The following is a 19,557-nucleotide window of genomic DNA, read 5'->3' on the forward strand; positions in this document are numbered from 1 at the left end:
GTTAAAAACACAACAGTCCTACCCGGCGTCAGAACTGTTCCCACACACCAAAGGATCTTTGCTGCCTTCCAGAAAGTAGTAGTTATCTGCAGACAAACAGCACGAAACACTCAGAACTGCTCCACAGCGCAGCATCAAGCAGGCATCTTACCCGAGTTCTCGATGTAGTCCAGGAAATTGAAGGTACCATTGGCGAGATCGGTACCGTTGACGCCCACCGTCTCATTAAAAACAGCCGAGTCATCCAAGGCGGCAGTCATGTTGAACCAGTCGGCAGTCTCGTTTGTGTGGATGGGCCATCGCACGCACTTGTGCCGCAGGTTCCCCATGAACAGCTGCAAGCCCACCAGGGCAAACACTGCGAGAGCGAAGACCGTCAGGACCATGACGTCCACCATTTTCTTCACGGACTGGATCAGCGCGCCCACAATGGTTTTCAGACCTCAGCGGATAAAGACACCAAATCAAACACCAACGTCAACAAGTATTCTGCGAAAGGTTTCATCAATTAGGATTAGGGTTCGGTTTTTCAGACCAGTGAATATACAAAGGGAATCGATAGATGAGTACCAGGAATCACGGTGATTGTTTTGAGGGCTCGAAGCACACGGAACGTCCTGAGGGCGGACACGTTACCGAGGTCAACAAACTCTGTGATGTACCTGCGGAGAGACACCCAATAAAAAACTGAGTCCAAATTCAAAAGGCGGTTTTTGTGTTGAACTTTTTAAACACAGCATGTCCAATAGGACTAGGAAGAAGTAGAGCTAATAGTCGAAGATGGGTGGATGGTCTGGAAATTGGAAGGAAAGTATTGGGGATGTCGGCTTTGAGCTACAACTTAAATCAGAAGCTGCCTAAGAGAACCCAGACCTCCAGATCTTCAGGTCACCTCAAAGAGAAACAGCACTCTTCAATCAATCAATCAATCATCCATCCATCCATTTCCTACCGCTTATTCCCTTGGGGGTGGCGGGGGGCGCTGGTGCCTATCTCAGCTACAATCGGGCGGTAAGCGGCGAACACCCTGGACAAGTCGCCACCTCATCGCAGGGCCAACACAGATAGACAACATTCACACTCACATTCACACATATGTCGGCTTAGAGCTACAACTTAAATCAGAAGCTGCCTAAGAGAACCCAGACCTCCAGATCTTCAGGTCACCTCAAAGAGAAACAGCACTCTTCAATCAATCAATCAATCATCCATCCATCCATTTCCTACCGCTTATTCCCTTGGGGGTGGCGGGGGGCGCTGGTGCCTATCTCAGCTACAATCGGGCGGTAAGCGGCGAACACCCTGGACAAGTCGCCACCTCATCGCAGGGCCAACACAGATAGACAACATTCACACTCACATTCACACATATGTCGGCTTAGAGCTACAACTTAAATCAGAAGCTGCCCAAGAGAACCCAGATCTCCAGATCTTCAGGTCACCTCAAAGAGAAACAGCACTCTTCAATCAATCAATCATCCATCCATCCATCCATTTCCTACCGCTTATTCCCTTTGGAGTCACGGGGGGCGCTGGTGCCTATCTCAGCTACAATCGGGCGGAAGGCGGCGTACACCCTGGACAAGTCGCCAACTCATCGCAGGGCCAACATAGATAGACAGACAACATTCACACATAATAACGGATGTCGGCTTAGAGCTACAACTTGAATCAGAAGCTGCCTAAGAGAACCCAGAACTCCAGATCTTCAGGTCACTTCAAAGAGAAACAGCACTCTTCAATCAATCAATCATCCATCCATCCATCCATTTCCTACCGCTTATTCCCTTTGGAGTCGCGGGGGGCGCTGGTGCCTATCTCAGCTACAATCGGGCGGAAGGCGGCGTACACCCTGGACAAGTCGCCACCTCATCGCAGGGCCAACACAAATAGACAGACAACATTCACACTCACATTCACACATATGTCGGCTTAGAGCTACAACTTAAATCAGAAGCTGCCTAAGAGAACCCAGACCTCCAGATCTTCAGGTCACCTCAAAGAGAAACAGCACTCTTCAATCAATCAATCAATCAATCATCCATCCATTTCCTACCGCTTATTCCCTTGGGGGTGGCGGGGGGCGCTGGTGCCTATCTCAGCTACAATCGGGCGGAAGGCGGCGTACACCCTGGACAAGTCGCCACCTCATCGCAGGGCCAACACAAATAGACAGACAACATTCACACTCACATTCACACATATGTCGGCTTAGAGCTACAACTTGAATCAGAAGCTGCCTAAGAGAACCCAGATCTCCAGATCTTCAGGTCACTTCAAAGAGAAACAGCACTCTTCAATCAATCAATCATCCATCCATCCATCCATTTCCTACCGCTTATTCCCTTTGGAGTCGCGGGGGGCGCTGGTGCCTATCTCAGCTACAATCGGGCGGAAGGCGGCGTACACCCTGGACAAGTCGCCACCTCATCGCAGGGCCAACATAGATAGACAGACAACATTCACACATAATAACGGATGTCGGCTTAGAGCTACAACTTGAATCAGAAGCTGCCTAAGAGAACCCAGAACTCCAGATCTTCAGGTCACCTCAAAGAGAAACAGCACTCTTCAATCAATCAATCATCCATCCATCCATCCATTTCCTACCGCTTATTCCCTTTGGAGTCGCGGGGGGCGCTGGTGCCTATCTCAGCTACAATCGGGCGGAAGGCGGCGTACACCCTGGACAAGTCGCCACCTCATCGCAGGGCCAACACAAATAGACAGACAACATTCACACTCACATTCACACATATGTCGGCTTAGAGCTACAACTTAAATCAGAAGCTGCCTAAGAGAACCCAGACCTCCAGATCTTCAGGTCACCTCAAAGAGAAACAGCACTCTTCAATCAATCAATCAATCAATCATCCATCCATTTCCTACCGCTTATTCCCTTGGGGGTGGCGGGGGGCGCTGGTGCCTATCTCAGCTACAATCGGGCGGAAGGCGGCGTACACCCTGGACAAGTCGCCACCTCATCGCAGGGCCAACACAAATAGACAGACAACATTCACACTCACATTCACACATATGTCGGCTTAGAGCTACAACTTGAATCAGAAGCTGCCTAAGAGAACCCAGATCTCCAGATCTTCAGGTCACTTCAAAGAGAAACAGCACTCTTCAATCAATCAATCATCCATCCATCCATCCATTTCCTACCGCTTATTCCCTTTGGAGTCGCGGGGGGCGCTGGTGCCTATCTCAGCTACAATCGGGCGGAAGGCGGCGTACACCCTGGACAAGTCGCCACCTCATCGCAGGGCCAACATAGATAGACAGACAACATTCACACATAATAACGGATGTCGGCTTAGAGCTACAACTTGAATCAGAAGCTGCCTAAGAGAACCCAGAACTCCAGATCTTCAGGTCACCTCAAAGAGAAACAGCACTCTTCAATCAATCAATCATCCATCCATCCATCCATTTCCTACCGCTTATTCCCTTTGGAGTCGCGGGGGGCGCTGGTGCCTATCTCAGCTACAATCGGGCGGAAGGCGGCGTACACCCTGGACAAGTCGCCACCTCATCGCAGGGCCAACACAAATAGACAGACAACATTCACACTCACATTCACACATATGTCGGCTTAGAGCTACAACTTGAATCAGAAGCTGCCTAAGAGAACCCAGATCTCCAGATCTTCAGGTCACTTCAAAGAGAAACAGCACTCTTCAATCAATCAATCATCCATCCATCCATCCATTTCCTACCGCTTATTCCCTTTGGAGTCGCGGGGGGCGCTGGTGCCTATCTCAGCTACAATCGGGCGGAAGGCGGCGTACACCCTGGACAAGTCGCCACCTCATCGCAGGGCCAACATAGATAGACAGACAACATTCACACATAATAACGGATGTCGGCTTAGAGCTACAACTTGAATCAGAAGCTGCCTAAGAGAACCCAGAACTCCAGATCTTCAGGTCACCTCAAAGAGAAACAGCACTCTTCAATCAATCAATCATCCATCCATCCATCCATTTCCTACCGCTTATTCCCTTTGGAGTCGCGGGGGGCGCTGGTGCCTATCTCAGCTACAATCGGGCGGAAGGCGGCGTACACCCTGGACAAGTCGCCACCTCATCGCAGGGCCAACACAAATAGACAGACAACATTCACACTCACATTCACACATATGTCGGCTTAGAGCTACAACTTGAATCAGAAGCTGCCTAAGAGAACCCAGATCTCCAGATCTTCAGGTCACCTCAAAGAGAAACAGCACTCTTCAATCAATCAATCATCCATCCATCCATTTCCTACCGCTTATTCCCTTGGGGGTCGCGGGTGCCTATCTCAGCTACAATCGGGCGGAAGGCGGCGTACACCCTGGACAAGTCGCCACCTCATCGCAGGGCCAACATAGATAGACGGACAACATTCACACATAATGTCGGATGTCGGCTTAGAGCTACAACTTGAATCAGAAGCTGCCTAAGAGAACCCAGAACTCCAGATCTTCAGGTCACCTCAAAGAGAAACAGCACTCTTCAATCAATCAATGAATGTTTATTTATATAGCGCTAAATCAAAAGTGTCTCAAAGGGCTGCGCAAGCCACAACGACTGAGAACAAACACGTACAGATTCTGGAGAAGGAGGACGGATGGTTCCAAAGACGGGTGAGGGAAGTCATCTATCTCAAGGTTGAAAAAAACACCCCTGAACTAAAGGAGGTGGTCTGCAACACTACCTATTTGCTGCATACAACACTGTCCTTTTAACCATTTCTAAGACACCCTAGGTTTTAGCCTCTAACAAATAACAGGAAATGGGAACTTTTCGGTTCCAGGTTCCCCGTTTGTGCCATTAATACAAGTCAATGGAATGCTAACGTGGGTGATTCCAGTCTACCAACTTATTTTAGGCCAGTTTTGCCGCACAATACCTCTTTTTTTAATGACTGCTGTTGCCATTGACAGACGGGTAGCTCCTGTGCTTCTTTACAGCTGCTTTTTTACACCTCGGTAAACAAAAAGCCTGACTGGATAAACATATTTGAGGACAAACTGAACAGTACAGCTGCGATGAATGAAAACATCCATAGACCAGGGTTTTTCAACCACTCTGCCATACAGTCGGATGTGCCGTGTGAGATGATCTAATTTCACCTATTTGGGTTAAAGTCCGAGTCCATGGTTCTTGTCCGGAAAAGGGTGGAGTGCCATCCCCGGGTTGGGGAGGAGACCCTGCCCGAAGTGGAGGAGTTCAAGTACCTAGGAGTCTTGTTCACGAGTGAGGGAAGAGTGGATCGTGAGATCGACAGGCGGATCGGTGCGGCAAATTCAGTAATGCGGACGTTGTATCGATCCATTGTGGTGAAGAAGGAGCTGAGCCGGAAGGCAAAGCTCTCAATTTACAAGTCAATCTATGTTCCCATCCTCACCTATGGTCATGAATTTTGGGTCATGACCGAAAGGATAAGATCACGGGTACAAAGTCATAAATTTTAATTTTTAAAACTAATACCGATAATTTCCAATATTACATTTTAAAGCATTTATCGGACAGCTCTACAAATAACAGTTTGAATTGGTCCAGGTTATCGGGGACTGTTATTACTGACGGACAGGTGTTGCGGTGTGACTACAGCCGGGCACGTAAGAAAACTCTCGTCTCCATGGCAACGTCTCTGTCGAGTTCACTCATTTGCTGCTTTTCCACTAATGCAGGGGGAGGCAAAACAGAACGTTGAAATAGCCATTTTGGAGCAAAATAACACAACGCTGTCAAGTGACATTCATATAAAACTTGCAGGCCGCCCCAAAATTAGACTTTCATGTTAAGGTGGGGGCCGCAAAATAATGTCTCGCAGGCCGGAATTGGCCCCCGGTCCACGTGTCTGAGACCCCTGATCTAGAAGAAATAATAATTTGTCTTTGTTAGAAATATAGCTTGGTCCAAATTGTTATATATTCTAACAAAGTGCAGATTGGATTTTAACATATTTAAAACATCTCATCAAAATTCTAAAATTAATCTTAATCAGGAAAAATTACAAAAGATGTTCCATAAATTCTTTAATTTTTAAAAAAAGATTTGAATTAGTTAGTTTTCCTCTTCTTTTTTTCGGTTGAATGTTGAATTTTAAAGAGTCAAAATATATTTATAAAAATATTTATCTGTTCATATATAAATATTTATTGTGAGACATAATTAAGATGATCAGTGTTTCCACAAAGATAAATATCAATAATTATTAATAATAACATAGAGTTAAAGGTAAATTGAGCAAATTGGCTATTTCTGGCCATTTATTTAAGTGTGTATCAAACTGGTAGCCCTTGGCATGAATCAGTACTCAAGAAGTAGCTCTTGCTTTCAAAAAGGTTGCTGACCCCTGATTTAAACCAACAAATTTCGGCTTTTAATACTTGAAACCATCTTAAAAGTATGTTAACTTGTCGAATGGTAGCATGCTAACGTTTAAGTTAGTACCTACAAATTTGATACTTGAAACCATGTCCTATGGTAGCATTTTATCTCATTTCATTCATTTAAACCTATAAATCTTGGCTTTTGATACTTGAAACCATCTTAAAAGTATGTTAACTTGTTCTATGGTAGAATTCTAACCTTAGCATGATGACATTTTAGCTCATTTCCTTTTCATTTAAACCGACAAATCATGGCTTTTGGTACTTGAAACCGTCTTAAAAGTATGTTAACTTGTCCTATGGTTGCATTGTAACTTAAGCATGCTAACATTTTAGCTCATTTCGTTCATTTAAACCAACAAATCAAGGCTTTTGATACTTGAAACCATCTTAAAAGTATGTTAACTTGTCCTATGGTAGCATGCTAACTTTAGCATGCTAATATTTTATCTCATTTCATTCATTTAAACCTACAAATCAAGTCTTTTGATACTTGAAACTATCTTAAAAGTATGTTAACTTGTCCTATGGTTGCATTGTAACTTAAGCATGCTAACATTTTAGCTCATTTCGTTCATTTAAACCGACAAATCAAGTCTTTTGATACTTGAAACCGTCTTAAAAGTATGTTAACTTGTCCTATGGTTGCATTGTAACTTAAGCATGCTAACATTTTAGCTCATTTCGTTCATTTAAACCGACAAATCAAGGCTTTTGATACTTGAAACCATCTTAAAAGTAGGTTAACTTGTCCTATGGTAGCATGCTAACTTTAGCATGCTAACATTTTAGCTAATTTCATTCATTTAAACCGACAAATCATGGCTTTTGATACTTGAAACCGTCTTAAAAGTATGTTAACTTGTCCTATGGTAACATGTTAACCTTAGCATGCTAATATTTTATCTCATTTCATTCATTTAAACCTACAAATCAAGTCTTTTGATACTTGAAACCATCTTAAAAGTATGTTAACTAGTCCTATGGTAGCATTTTATCGTAATTCATTCATTTAAACCTATAAATCTTGGCTTTTGATACTTGAAACCATCTTATATAGCTCGGTTGGTGGAGTGGCCGTGCCGGCGGCTTGGGGGTTCCAGGTTCGATCCCCGCTTCCGCCACCCTGGCCGCTGCCGTTGTGTCCTTGGGCAAGACACTTTACCCACCTGCTCCCGGTGCCACCCACACTGGTTTAAATGTAACTTAGATATTGGGTTTCACTATGTAAAGCGCTTTGAGTCACTAGAGAAAAAGCGCTATATAAATATCACTCACTTCACTTCACTACAAGCGGCCGAAATGAGTTTCCTCCGCCGTGTAGCGGGGCTCTCCCTTAGAGATAGGGTGAGGAGCTCAAAGTAAAGCCGCTGCTCCTCCACATCGAGAGGAGCCAGATGAGGTGGTTAGGGCATCTGGTCAGGATGCCACCCGAACGCCTCCCTAGGGACGTGTTTAGGGCACGTCCAACCGGTAGGAGGCCACGGGGAAGACCCAGGACATGTTGGGAAGACTATGTCTCCCGGCTGGCCTGGGAACGCCCCGGGATCCCCCAGGAAGAGCTGGACGAAGTGGCTGGGGAGAGGGAAGTCTGGGCTTCCCTGCTTAGGCTGCTGCCCCCGCGACCCAACCTCGGATAAGCGGAAGAATATGGATGGATGAATGGGTTAAAAATACTTTTTGCAAACCAGTAATTATAGTCTGCAAATGATGTGTTGTTGGTCGTTGCTGTCTAGAGCTCGGCAGAGTAACCGTGTAATACTCTTCCATATCAGTAGGTGGCAGCAGGTAGCTAATTGCTTTTGTTGATGTCAGGAACAGCGGGAGGCAGCATGCAGGTAAGAAGGTATCTAACGCTCAAACCAAAAATAAACAAAAGTTGAGTGCCCCTGAAAAAAGGCATTTTTTCCAAACTAAAACTAAACTGGCTACAAAGTAAAAATAGAATGCTGGACGCCAGCAAAGGCTTACTGTGGAGCAGAAAGCGTCCACAAAGTACATCCGAACATGACATGACAATCAGCAGTGTCCCCACAAAAAAGGATCAAAACAACTGCGCTGCAATATTCTTGATTGCTAAAACAAAGTAGATGCGGGAAATATCGCTCAAAGCAAGACATGAAACTGCTACAGGAAAATACCCAAAAAAGAGAAAAAGCCACCAAAATAGGAGCGCAAGACAAGAAATAAAACTGTACACACAGGAAAACAGCATAAAGTCCAAAAAAGTCGGGGTGTGATGTGACAGGTGGTGACAGTACACCTACTTTGAGACAAGAGCTATAGTCATGCATGCTCGCTTATGCTTTAAAGTCATACCCAACAACTTTTTACTGTCAACTGAGTTTTGTTTTTAAATTATTTCTGCTGGTTTCAACGCAAAAAATGTGCCTGTGCTCAAAAAATGTTGAAAAACACTGCCATAGACAACCCCGTAGGGACCGTGACCACAACACCCGGAGGCTCACGGATCAATGTGGACTTACGCCATGCTGATCACCATGAAGTCCAGCCAGTTCCATGGATCTCGAAGGAATGTAAAAGAGCCAATGCAGAAGCCTCTAGATAATACTTTGACGGTGGCCTCGAAGGTGTAAATCCCGGTAAAAGCGTACCTGGGGACAAACGGGAGTGAGCAGAGAATGTGGCCCTCGGACATCCCGAAGTCGGTGCACTCACTCGACATTTTTACTCCACGCCGGTGGGCTGCTCATGGTCATGAAGACACAGTTGGACAGAATGGTGATCATGATGAACATGCTGAATAATTTGATTGGGGGGTTAAGGAAAAGAAACATTTAGTAAGAGGCAATCATCGCTGGAGGAAGGGAAGGATATGAATGGATGAGGATTTTGATGGCCGCTCTTCTAACGGGGCTGAAGGCGCTCAGAAGGTAGCAGGCCGGCTCCGCGTTGAACCTGTAGATGGTGTTACCTTTGCTGAGCACGATGAAGGTCTTCTGGGCCCGGTAGAAGGGGTCCAGGTCCTCCAGGGGCGTGTTGATCATCTCAGCCGGAGGGTCTCCGTAAATCCATGGCAGATTCTTGCCGGCTTCCAAGTCAGCATGGGGCGCCTCCTTCTCCTCCTCCTCCTGCTCCTTTTTCTTCCTCTTCTCCTCTTCGCTTTTGTCTACTTTGGAAGCCTTTTTCTCCACTTCCGCTTTGAGACGATCGATCTTCGCCAGCGATTCCGGGGTGAAGAGGCGCAACGCGTCGGTGCCTGGGAGAGGGAGCGCGGGCGCCATTTTGGCATTGCGAAGGGATTCCGCCACTCCCGGGTCACCCTAGAAAGAGCTGGAGGGCAGGAGACACGGATCACTCAAACAAGTCAGACACTGTAAATCTGTTTTTACATAGTATTCAGCTTTGTTGTTAAGGCGGCTGCCTTAACAATAAAGAGCCGCCGCCTAAACTAAAGTCTTAACAAGCTGCTCGGCTTAGTTCTGCCTCTGTCAGTACGTCTATGCAGCACCCAGCATTGTCCCACCCGCAGAACCATCTGATTGGTTACACGCAGCGCGGTAAGAGCCAATCAGCAGTGCGTATTCAGAGCGCATGTAACCACTGTCACTAAATACAATTTGTCGCTACATTTGTAAGTGCAAGTTAAAGCTCTACTATGCAAACCGAAAGCCATTTATCAACAACATCCAGAAACACCGCCGGCTTCCCTGGGCTCGAGATCATCTAATATGAACCGATGCAAAGTGGAAAAGTGTTCTGTGGTCTGACGAGTCCACATTTCAAATTGTTTTTGGAAATATTCGACATTGTGTCATCTGGAACAAAGGGGAAGCGAACCATCCAGACTGTTATCGACGCAAAGTTGAAAAGCCAGCATGTGTGATGGTATGGGGGTGCATTAGTGCCCAAGGCATGGCTAACTTACACATCTGTGAAGGCACCATTAATGCTGAAAGGTACATACAGCTTTTGGAACAACTAATTCTCCCATCTACAGTAAGTGCCGTCTTTTTCATGGACGCCCCTGCTTATTTCAGCAAGACAATGCCAAGCCACATTCAGCACGTGTTACAACAGCGTGGCTTGGTAAAAAAAAAAAAAAGAGTGCGGGTCCTTTTCTGGCCCGCCTGCAGTCCAGACCTGTCTCCCATGGAAAATGTGTGGCGCATTATGAAGCGTAAAATACGACTGAAGCTCTACATAAAACAAGAATGGGAAAGAATTCCACTTTCAAAGCTTCAACAATTAGTTTCCTCAGTTCCCAAACGTTTATTGAGTGTTGTTAAAAGAAAAGGTGATGTAACACAGTGGTGAACATGCCCTTTCCCAACTACTTTGGCACGTGTTGCAGCCATGAAATTCCAAGTTAATTATTATTTGCAATAAAGTTTATGAGTTTGAACATCAAATATATTGTTTTTGTAGAGCATTCAACTGAATATGGGATGAAAATGATTCGCAAATCATTGTATTCTGTTTTTATTTACATCGAACGCAATTTCCCAACTCATATGGAAACGGGGTTTGCAGACAATAATTCTGTCTTCATGTTAATTGCAATGATACACGTACATGAATACGATTGTCACACTAGACAACCGTGACCACACACACACACACACACACACACACACACACACACACACACACACACACACACACACACACACACACACACACACACACACACACACACACAACACAGCGGAAGATGCATTCCCACATGTGAGGGGGTATCGGGTGGCGGTCCAGCTGCTCGCGGCCGTCAAGACGTAGCGTCGTGTTTCAGGAGTGAGATGACTGCGCTCATTCCTCCCTGGCACAATCCGGTGTGCCCGCCTCAACATCCTCGCGATAAACAGCTCGGATCGCCGGGCTTGTACGCACCGGGCTGACTACCGTGCACTTCACACCCGGGCGGGGGGCGGGGGGCGGTGGGGTGGTCTTTTCACAACTAAGCTTCCGCCTTAAGTGCACTTTGCACGCCATGTGTTGACGACAAGACCGCATTGACCTCCCGACTGATACTCTCACCTGTGCACGCCCCCTGGTCCTGGGAACGCACAATCCAAAACCACTTTTGTCAGCCTGGAGTTTGAGCCTGCCTCGAGAAAAAAATATGCACCTTTGTGTTCACCAAACCACGCTGTAATGTTAGATTTGCGGTGAGTAGAGTAGCCAGAAATTATACTCAAGTAAAAGTAAGGAGTAGTCACCCAAATATTTACTTGAGTAAAAGTAAAAAGTATGTTGTGAGAAAAACTACTCAAGTACTGAGTATGGGAGTTTGCCCAACCAGTCTACATGTGCTTTGTGGACTTGGAGAAGGCATTGGACCGTGTCCCTCGGGAAGTCCTGTGGGGAGTGCTCAGAGAGTATGGGGTATCGGACTGTCTTATTGTGGCGGTCCACTTCCTGTATGATCAGTGTCAGAGCTTGGTCCGCATTGCCGGCAGTAAGTCGAACACATTTCCAGTGAGGGTTGGACTCCGCCAAGGCTGTCCTTTGTCACCCATTCTGTTCATAACTTTTATGGAGAGAATTTCTAGGCGCAGTCAAGGCGTTGAGGGGTTCCGGTTCTGTGACCGCAGGATTAGGTCTCTGCTTTTTGCAGATGATGTGGTCCTGATGGCTTCATCTGACCAGGATCTTCAGCTCTCGCTGGATCGGTTTGCAGCCGAGTGTGAAGCGACCGGAATGAGAATCAGCACCTCCATGGTTCTCGCCCGGAAAAGGGTGGAATGCCATCTCCGGGTTGGGGAGGAGACCCTGCCCCAAGTGGAGGAGTTCAAGTATCTAGGAGTTTTGTTCACGAGTGGGGGAAGAGTGGATCGTGAGATCGACAGGCGGATCGGTGCGGCGTCTTCAGTAATGCGGACGTTGTACCGATCCGTTGTGGTGAAGAAGGAGCTGAGCCGGAAGGCAAAGCTCTCAATTTACCGGTCGATCTACGTTCCCATCCTCACCTATGGTCATGAGCTTTGGGTCATGACCGAAAGGATAAGATCACGGGTACAAGCGGCCCAAATGAGTTTGGGTCTCTCCCTTAGAGATAGGGTGAGAAGCTCTGCCATCCGGGAGGAACTCAAAGTAAAGCCGCTGCTCCTCCACATGGAGAGGAGCCAGATGAGGTGGTTCGGGCATCTGGTCAGGATGCCACCCGAACGCCTCCCTAGGGAGGTGTTTAGGGCACGTCCAACCGGTAGGAGGCCACGGGTAAGACCCAGGACAGGTTAGGAAGACTATGTCTCCCGGCTGGCCTGGGAACGCCTCGGGATCCCCCAGGAAGAGCTAGACGAAGTGGCTGGGGAGAGGGAAGTCTGGGTTTCCCTGCTTAGGCTGTTGCCCCCGCGACCCGACCTCGGATAAGCGGAAGAAGACGGATGGATGGAAGTACTGAGTAACTGATGAGTAATCTGTTCGTTTGATGATGACGGCAACAAGTAATGCACAAAAACATAAAAATAGCAATGGACAAATTCAGAGCCAGGAATATTTCTTAAGCAACTAAAACAATAATATATATTAAATAATACATATTTGGTTTTGTTGGATTTGGTTGTCTTTTTCTTTCCTAGTCAGATTTTAGAACAGCTAAAGTGTGAGCCTTTTTCATAGACCTTGAGTTTGGAATGTCGGAATGAAGCCATAACAAATCTGTTATCTCAACTGTCCGAGGTAGGGAGGAGGAGAAGAGGGGCGGGTGAGAGTGAGGGAGGAGGGAGAAACTGCCATTTTAGCATTAGATCAATTTGGACCGTGCCTTGGAAATGTTGTATCTAGATTGATCTCCCGAAACGCTTGGGTTATAAAATATCAAAATGAGCAATCTCTGTCTCTGATTGATTTAAAACCAGCTTATGTGTCATAAAAGAACCTGGGGGCGTTGACCGAAGGAAGAACGGGTCAGAACGCAACAGTTTTAAACTGTATTGAAAAAAAAATAGAAAATGAATTTTACCTTTGCAACCTCATTATCCATCCATCCATCCATTTTCTACCGCTTATTCCCTTTTGGGGTCGCGGGGGGCGCTGGCGCCTATCTTATACTATTGGCTAAGTTTTATTTTCATACATGTAAGTTTCTCAATACCCGACCTGTTTTTTTGTGCCTTTAAAAAAGATTTAGAACTCTACATTAAAACACTCTACCTCTAACAAGCAAAAAGCTGTGAAAACGATGATGCTGTGTTCCAAATTTAAGTTATTTACTGAGATTGAGTGAGCCTATGGCTTTGCACTTTGTTTATTTTATATATATATATTTTTTGCATTCTATTTTAGTTACTTTAAATTTCGGCACTCTGACCCCGCATCTCAGCGACTGTGTCACAAACCTGGGGGTAAAGTTCAACTCAGATTTTAAATTTGAAAAACGAATAAGCAGCGTCGTTCAAAAAAGCTTTTATCAATTACGCCAAATAGCGAAAGTGAAACCGCTTCTGTCAGGACATGATCTCGAGAACTTAATTCACGTCTTTATCTGGAATGGTTTAGACAGTGATCCCCAACCACCAGGGCCGTGGCCCGATTGGTACCGGGCCGCAGAATTTTTTTTTATTAATTTCAATTTTTTTTAAATAAATAATAGTAATAATAATTTTATTTTTATTAAATCAAAATAAAAAACACAATATACACTTACAATTAGTGCACCAACCACAAAAACTTCCCTTTTTCATAACAAAAACGTCCCTTTTTCATGACAAAGAAAAAAAAAAAAAAGGACCCCCTGCATTTGATTGGTGAAACAGAGTCAAACGTCACCAGTGACTGCATTTGATTGGTGAAACGTATCAAACGTCACCAGAGACTACATTTGATTGGTGAATTGGAGCGGCATAGCTCGGTTGGTAGAGCGGCCGTGCCAGCAATTTGAGGGTTGCAGGTTCGATTCCTGCTTCCGCCATCCTAGTCACTGCCGTTGTGTCCTTGGGCAAGACACTTTACCCACCTGCTCCCAGTGCCACCCACACTGCTTTAAATGTAACTTAGATATTGGGTTTCACTATGTAAAGCGCTTTGAGTCACTAGCGAAAAGCGCTATATAAATATAATTCACTTCACACTTCACAAATGTCACCAGCGACTGCATTTGATTGGTGACACGGAGTCAAACGTCACACAGAACTGCATTTGATTGGTGAAACGGGGTCGAACGTCACCAGCGACTGCATTTGATTGGTTAAACAGAGTCAAACGTCACCAGTGACTGCATTTGATTGGTAAAACGGATCAAACGTCACCAGAGACCGCATTTGATTGGTGAATTGGAGTCAAATGTCACTAACGACTGCATTTGATTGGTGAAATGGAGTCAAACGTCACACAGAACTGCATTTGATTGGTGAAACGGGGTCAAATGTCACCAGAGACTGCATTTGATTGGTGAAATTGAGTCAAACGTCACCAGAGACTGCATTTGATGTGTGAAACGGAGTCAAACGTCACCAGAGAGAGCATTTGATTGGTGAAACGCAGGCATGCGACAGATCCTAGTTTGAAGGCCTGTATGACAAACCAAAACAAACAAAGCGTGCATTAAAGGATTGATAAAAATCAGTAGCGAGTAGCGAGCTGAATGTAGATAAATGGAGCGGAGTTAAAGTAGTGTTTCTTCTCTATAAATATACTCAAGTGAAAGTAAAAGTATGTTGCATTAAAACTACTCTTAGAAGTAAGATGTATCCCAAAAGTTACTCAAGTAGATGTATCGGAGTAAATGTTACTACCCACCTCAGGTCACCCCCCCACACACACACACACACCCCCACCTCCCCAAACAGTGTATATAACACCACACATGCTGGACATGCGACCTTTGGCATTAAGGTGACGGGCACACCTCTGGGTCAGAATGGCAGCGCGTGTTTAAAGAATGATTGCAATCAGGGCTAGACGATATGGCCTTTTTTTAATATCTGGATATGTTTGGGCCATGTGACGATACACCACATATATATCTGGATATTTTGCCTCAGCCTTGAATGAACACTTGACACATATAATGACAGCAGTATGATGATTCTATGTGTCTACATTCAAACATTCTTCTTCATACTGCATTCATATATATGCTACTTTTAAACTTTCATGCAGAGAGGGAAATCACAACTAAAAGTGTGTTTATGAAACAGTTATTAAGCAGTGGCACAAACATTCATGTCATTTCCAAAACAGAAAGTGCAAGATAGTCAGAGACATTTAAAAACAAGCTATGAGTGCACTTTTGTGCATGATGTCACTAAGATCAGTGGTCCCCAACCACCAGAATGTTTTATATCCATCCATCCATTTTCTACCGCTTGTTCCCTTTGGGATATCGAGGGGGGGGGGCGCTGGTGCCTATCTCAGCTACAATCGGGCGGAAGGCGGGGTACACCCTGGACAAGTCGCCACCTCATCGCAGAGAATTTTTTATAATTTATTTTTATTTTATTTTATTTTATTTTTTTAATTAAATCAACATAAAAACACGAGATACACTTACAATTAGTGCACCAACCCAAAAAAACTCAATTTTTCATGACAAAAATAATGTATCTAGCGTTGACCGGTCTGCAGCTACAAAAAGGTTTGGGACCACTGGTGGCCCGGTATCGGGCCGCAGAAGAATTTTCTATAATTTCTATTTTTTTTTTTTTTTTTTATTATTAAATCAACATAAAAAACACAAGATACACTTACAATTAGTGCACCAACCCAAAAAAACTCCCTTTTTCATGACAAAAAATAAAAAATAAAAATCCCCCCGCCAGGCCGCGGGACAAATTATCAAGCGTCGACCGGTCCACAGCTACAAAAAGGTGGGGGACCACTGGTGGCCGGTACCGGGCGGGGCTAGATTGGTACTGGGCCGGAGAATAATTTTTTATATATATTTTATTTATTTATTTTTTAATTAAATCAACATAAAAAACACGAGATACACTTACAATTAGTGCACCAATCCAAAAAACCTCCCTTTTTCATGACAAAAAATATATAATAAAATAAAAATCCCCCCGGCCCCTCAGGCTGCGAGACAAATTATCAAGCGTTGACCGGTCCGCAGCTACAAAAAGGTTGAGGACAACTGGCGGCCCAGTACCGGGCGGGGCTCAATTGGTACCGGCCCGCAGAAGAATTTTTTATAATTTTTATTTTATTATTATTTTTATTTATTTATTAAATCAACATAAAAAACACATGGGCTTATAAGGGGGGGACTCCCTGATTTGTGTCCACCTGTTCCCCATGACCCTCATGTGTCTTATAAGCCCACGCCTCCCTTTGTTCTGTGTGCCAGACTGTCTCGTTTATTCGTGCCTCTCCAGCATCATGTCCATGCCTTGCCTCGTCTCAAAAAGGTCGGGGACCACTGACTAAGATGACATATCAAAACAACACTAAATTAAAGTGCACTTTCTGTACAGAACGCCACTACAATACTTGAAAACAAATAAAGTGCACTTTTGTGCATGATGTCACACAAGATATTTCAATAAGTGTCAAACAAAAATGAACTGCATAATAATAAAAATGAGTGTGTCCTTCGCTATGTGGTGAAGTGAATTATATTTATATAGCGCTTTTCTCTAGTGACTCAAAGCGCTTTACATAGTGAAACCCAATATCTAAGTTGCATTTAAACCAGTGTGGGTGGCACTGGGAGCAGGTGGGTAAAGTGTCTTGCCCAAGGACACAACGGCAGTGACTAGGATGGCAGAAGCGGGAATCGAACCTGCAACCCTCAAGTTGCTGGCACGGCCACTCTACCAACTGAGCTATACCGCCGTGGTAGGTTCCTGCGGATGTTATCTCCATCCATTACCTTTGTTCTCTCAACTGCCAAAGAACTGTAAGACACCTTAATATTTGTTGCTTCCCATACTGTATATAGTGTTTATACCAGGGGTCACCAAACTTTTTGACCTGGGGTCCGCATTGGGTTAAAAATAATGTGTCCAGGGCCAGGCAAGGGTTGGAATTGGGGGTTAAATCACCAAAAATGATTCCCGGGCGCAGCCATCGCTGCTGCTCACTGCTCCACTCACCTCCCAGGGTGTGAACAAGGGGGATGGGTCAAATGCAGAGGACATATTTCACCACACCTGGTGTGTGTGAGACAATCATTGCTACTTTAACTTTAACTTAACAGATTGATCGTGCATTTTTTTGTGAGAGATGAGACGAAAAGTAACCTGGACCCGCTCTATGAGGTATGTCGGGGGGGGGGGGGGGGGATGGAGGTACGCCACCGGGCGTTTGGTCAGGGCGACATCCACACGTCCTTGTTCTCAAGGGGGTGGTATCACACCTTCAACACCCTGTCAGCCGCCAGTTACCCTGCTATGTCGAGCCTATATGGAGACTTTGGTGGAGCGCCATCATCACTCACTGGGGCCCCTCTCTGGCTCTGTCGGAAACATACGCCCGCCTCGCATACCGCCCAGCTGTGAAGACCCGGCTACAGAGGTCCTGTGTGGTCCCCCCCCCCCCCCCCACATCCACAGTACAAGCCTCGTGATTTATAGAGCACACCAGCACCTCCACTCCATGTCGGCACCTGGCAACACAAGCCAGGGGCCCAACATGCCATCCAGTCATTATTTATGTTAAACGCTCGATTGGGGGATGTCTTGTCTTGGTTTCTTCTGTCTTGTCAATCGCATGTTTTACTTTGAAAAGTAACTCCTCTCGTTTCAGGTCACTTGCCCTTCCTTTTGTGTCATCAGTCTGATGCCTCCCTGATTGTTTCCACCTGTTCCCCATTACCCTCATGTGTCTTATAAGCCCACGCCTCCCTGATTGTTTCCACCTGTTCCCCATTGCCCTCATGTGTCTTATTAGCCCACGCCTCCCTGATTTTTTCCACCTGTTCCCCATTGCCCTCATGTGTCTTATAAGCCCACGCCTCCCTGATTGTTTCCACCTGTTCCCCATTAACATCATGTGTCTTATAAGCCCACGCCTCCCTGATTGTTTCCACCTGTTCCCCATTAACATCATGTGTCTTATAAGCCCACGCCTCCCTGATTGTTTCCACCTGTTCCCCATTACCCTCATGTGTCTTATAAGCCCACGCCTCCCTGATTGTTTCCACCTGTTCCCCATGACCCTCATGTGTCTTATAAGCCCACGCCTCCCTGATTGTTTCCACCTGTTCCCCATTGCCCTCATGTGTCTTATTAGCCCACGCCTCCCTGATTTTTTCCACCTGTTCCCCATTGCCCTCATGTGTCTTATAAGCCCACGCCTCCCTGATTGTTTCCACCTGTTCCCCATGACCCTCATGTGTCTTATAAGCCCACGCCTCCCTGATTGTTTCCACCTGTTCCCCATTAACATCATGTGTCTTATAAGCCCACGCCTCCCTGATTGTTTCCACCTGTTCCCCATGACCCTCATGTGTCTTATAAGCCCACACCTCCCTGATTGTTTCCACCTGTTCCCCATTACCCTCATGTGTCTTATAAGCCCACGCCTCCCTGATTGTTTCCACCTGTTCCCCATGACCCTCATGTCTTATAAGCCCACGCCTCCCTGATTGTTTCCACCTGTTCCCCATTAACATCATGTGTCTTATAAGCCCACGCCTCCCTGATTGTTTCCATCTGTTCCCCATTACCCTCATGTGTCTTGTTAGCCCACGCCTCCCTGATTGTTTCCACCTGTTCCCCATGACCCTCATGTCTTATAAGCCCACGCCTCCCTGATTGTTTCCATCTGTTCCCCATTACCCTCATGTGTCTTGTTAGCCCACGCCTCCCTGATTGTTTCCATTTGTTCCCCATTGCCCTCATGTGTCTTATAAGCCCACGCCTCCCTGATTTTTTCCACCTGTTCCCCATTGCCCTCATGTGTCTTATAAGCCCACGCCTCCCTGATTGTTTCCATCTGTTCCCCATTACCTTCATGTGTCTTATAAGCCCACGCCTCCCTGGTTGTTTCCACCTGTTCCCCATTACCCTCATGTAATAATGGATTAGATTTATATCGCGCTTTTTTATTGTTAGATCTCATGACACACTATCTGTATGTAACATGGCTTTTAGATTTGTTTTGCGGCTCCAGACGGATTTGTTTTTGTATTTTAGGCCCAATATGGCTCTTTCAACATTTTGGGTTGCCGAAGTGAAGTGAATTATATTTATATAGCGCTTTTCTCTAGTGACTCAAAGCGCTTTACATAGTGAAACCCAATATCTAAGTTACATTTGAACCAG

General features: G+C 45.6%; 1 protein-coding gene across 1 annotated transcript in view; it reads right to left on the reverse strand.

The window, feature by feature from the left end:
• scn4aa (sodium channel, voltage-gated, type IV, alpha, a) overlaps nt 1–19,557 on the reverse strand; it is an 81,596-nt gene that overhangs the window by 61,116 nt on the left and 923 nt on the right. The window contains exons 2-7 of the mRNA XM_061907654.1: nt 9,222–9,679; nt 9,065–9,152; nt 8,872–9,000; nt 571–662; nt 152–442; nt 23–86 (exon numbers count right to left, since the gene is read on the reverse strand). Coding sequence (XP_061763638.1) covers nt 23–86; nt 152–442; nt 571–662; nt 8,872–9,000; nt 9,065–9,152; nt 9,222–9,630 — 1,073 coding nt within the window. The 5' untranslated portion in view covers nt 9,631–9,679. The remainder of the gene's footprint in view (nt 1–22; nt 87–151; nt 443–570; nt 663–8,871; nt 9,001–9,064; nt 9,153–9,221; nt 9,680–19,557) is intronic.

The sequence above is a fragment of the Nerophis ophidion genome, linkage group LG08 (genome assembly GCF_033978795.1).
Source record: "Nerophis ophidion isolate RoL-2023_Sa linkage group LG08, RoL_Noph_v1.0, whole genome shotgun sequence".
Taxonomy (NCBI): Eukaryota; Metazoa; Chordata; class Actinopteri; order Syngnathiformes; family Syngnathidae; genus Nerophis; species Nerophis ophidion.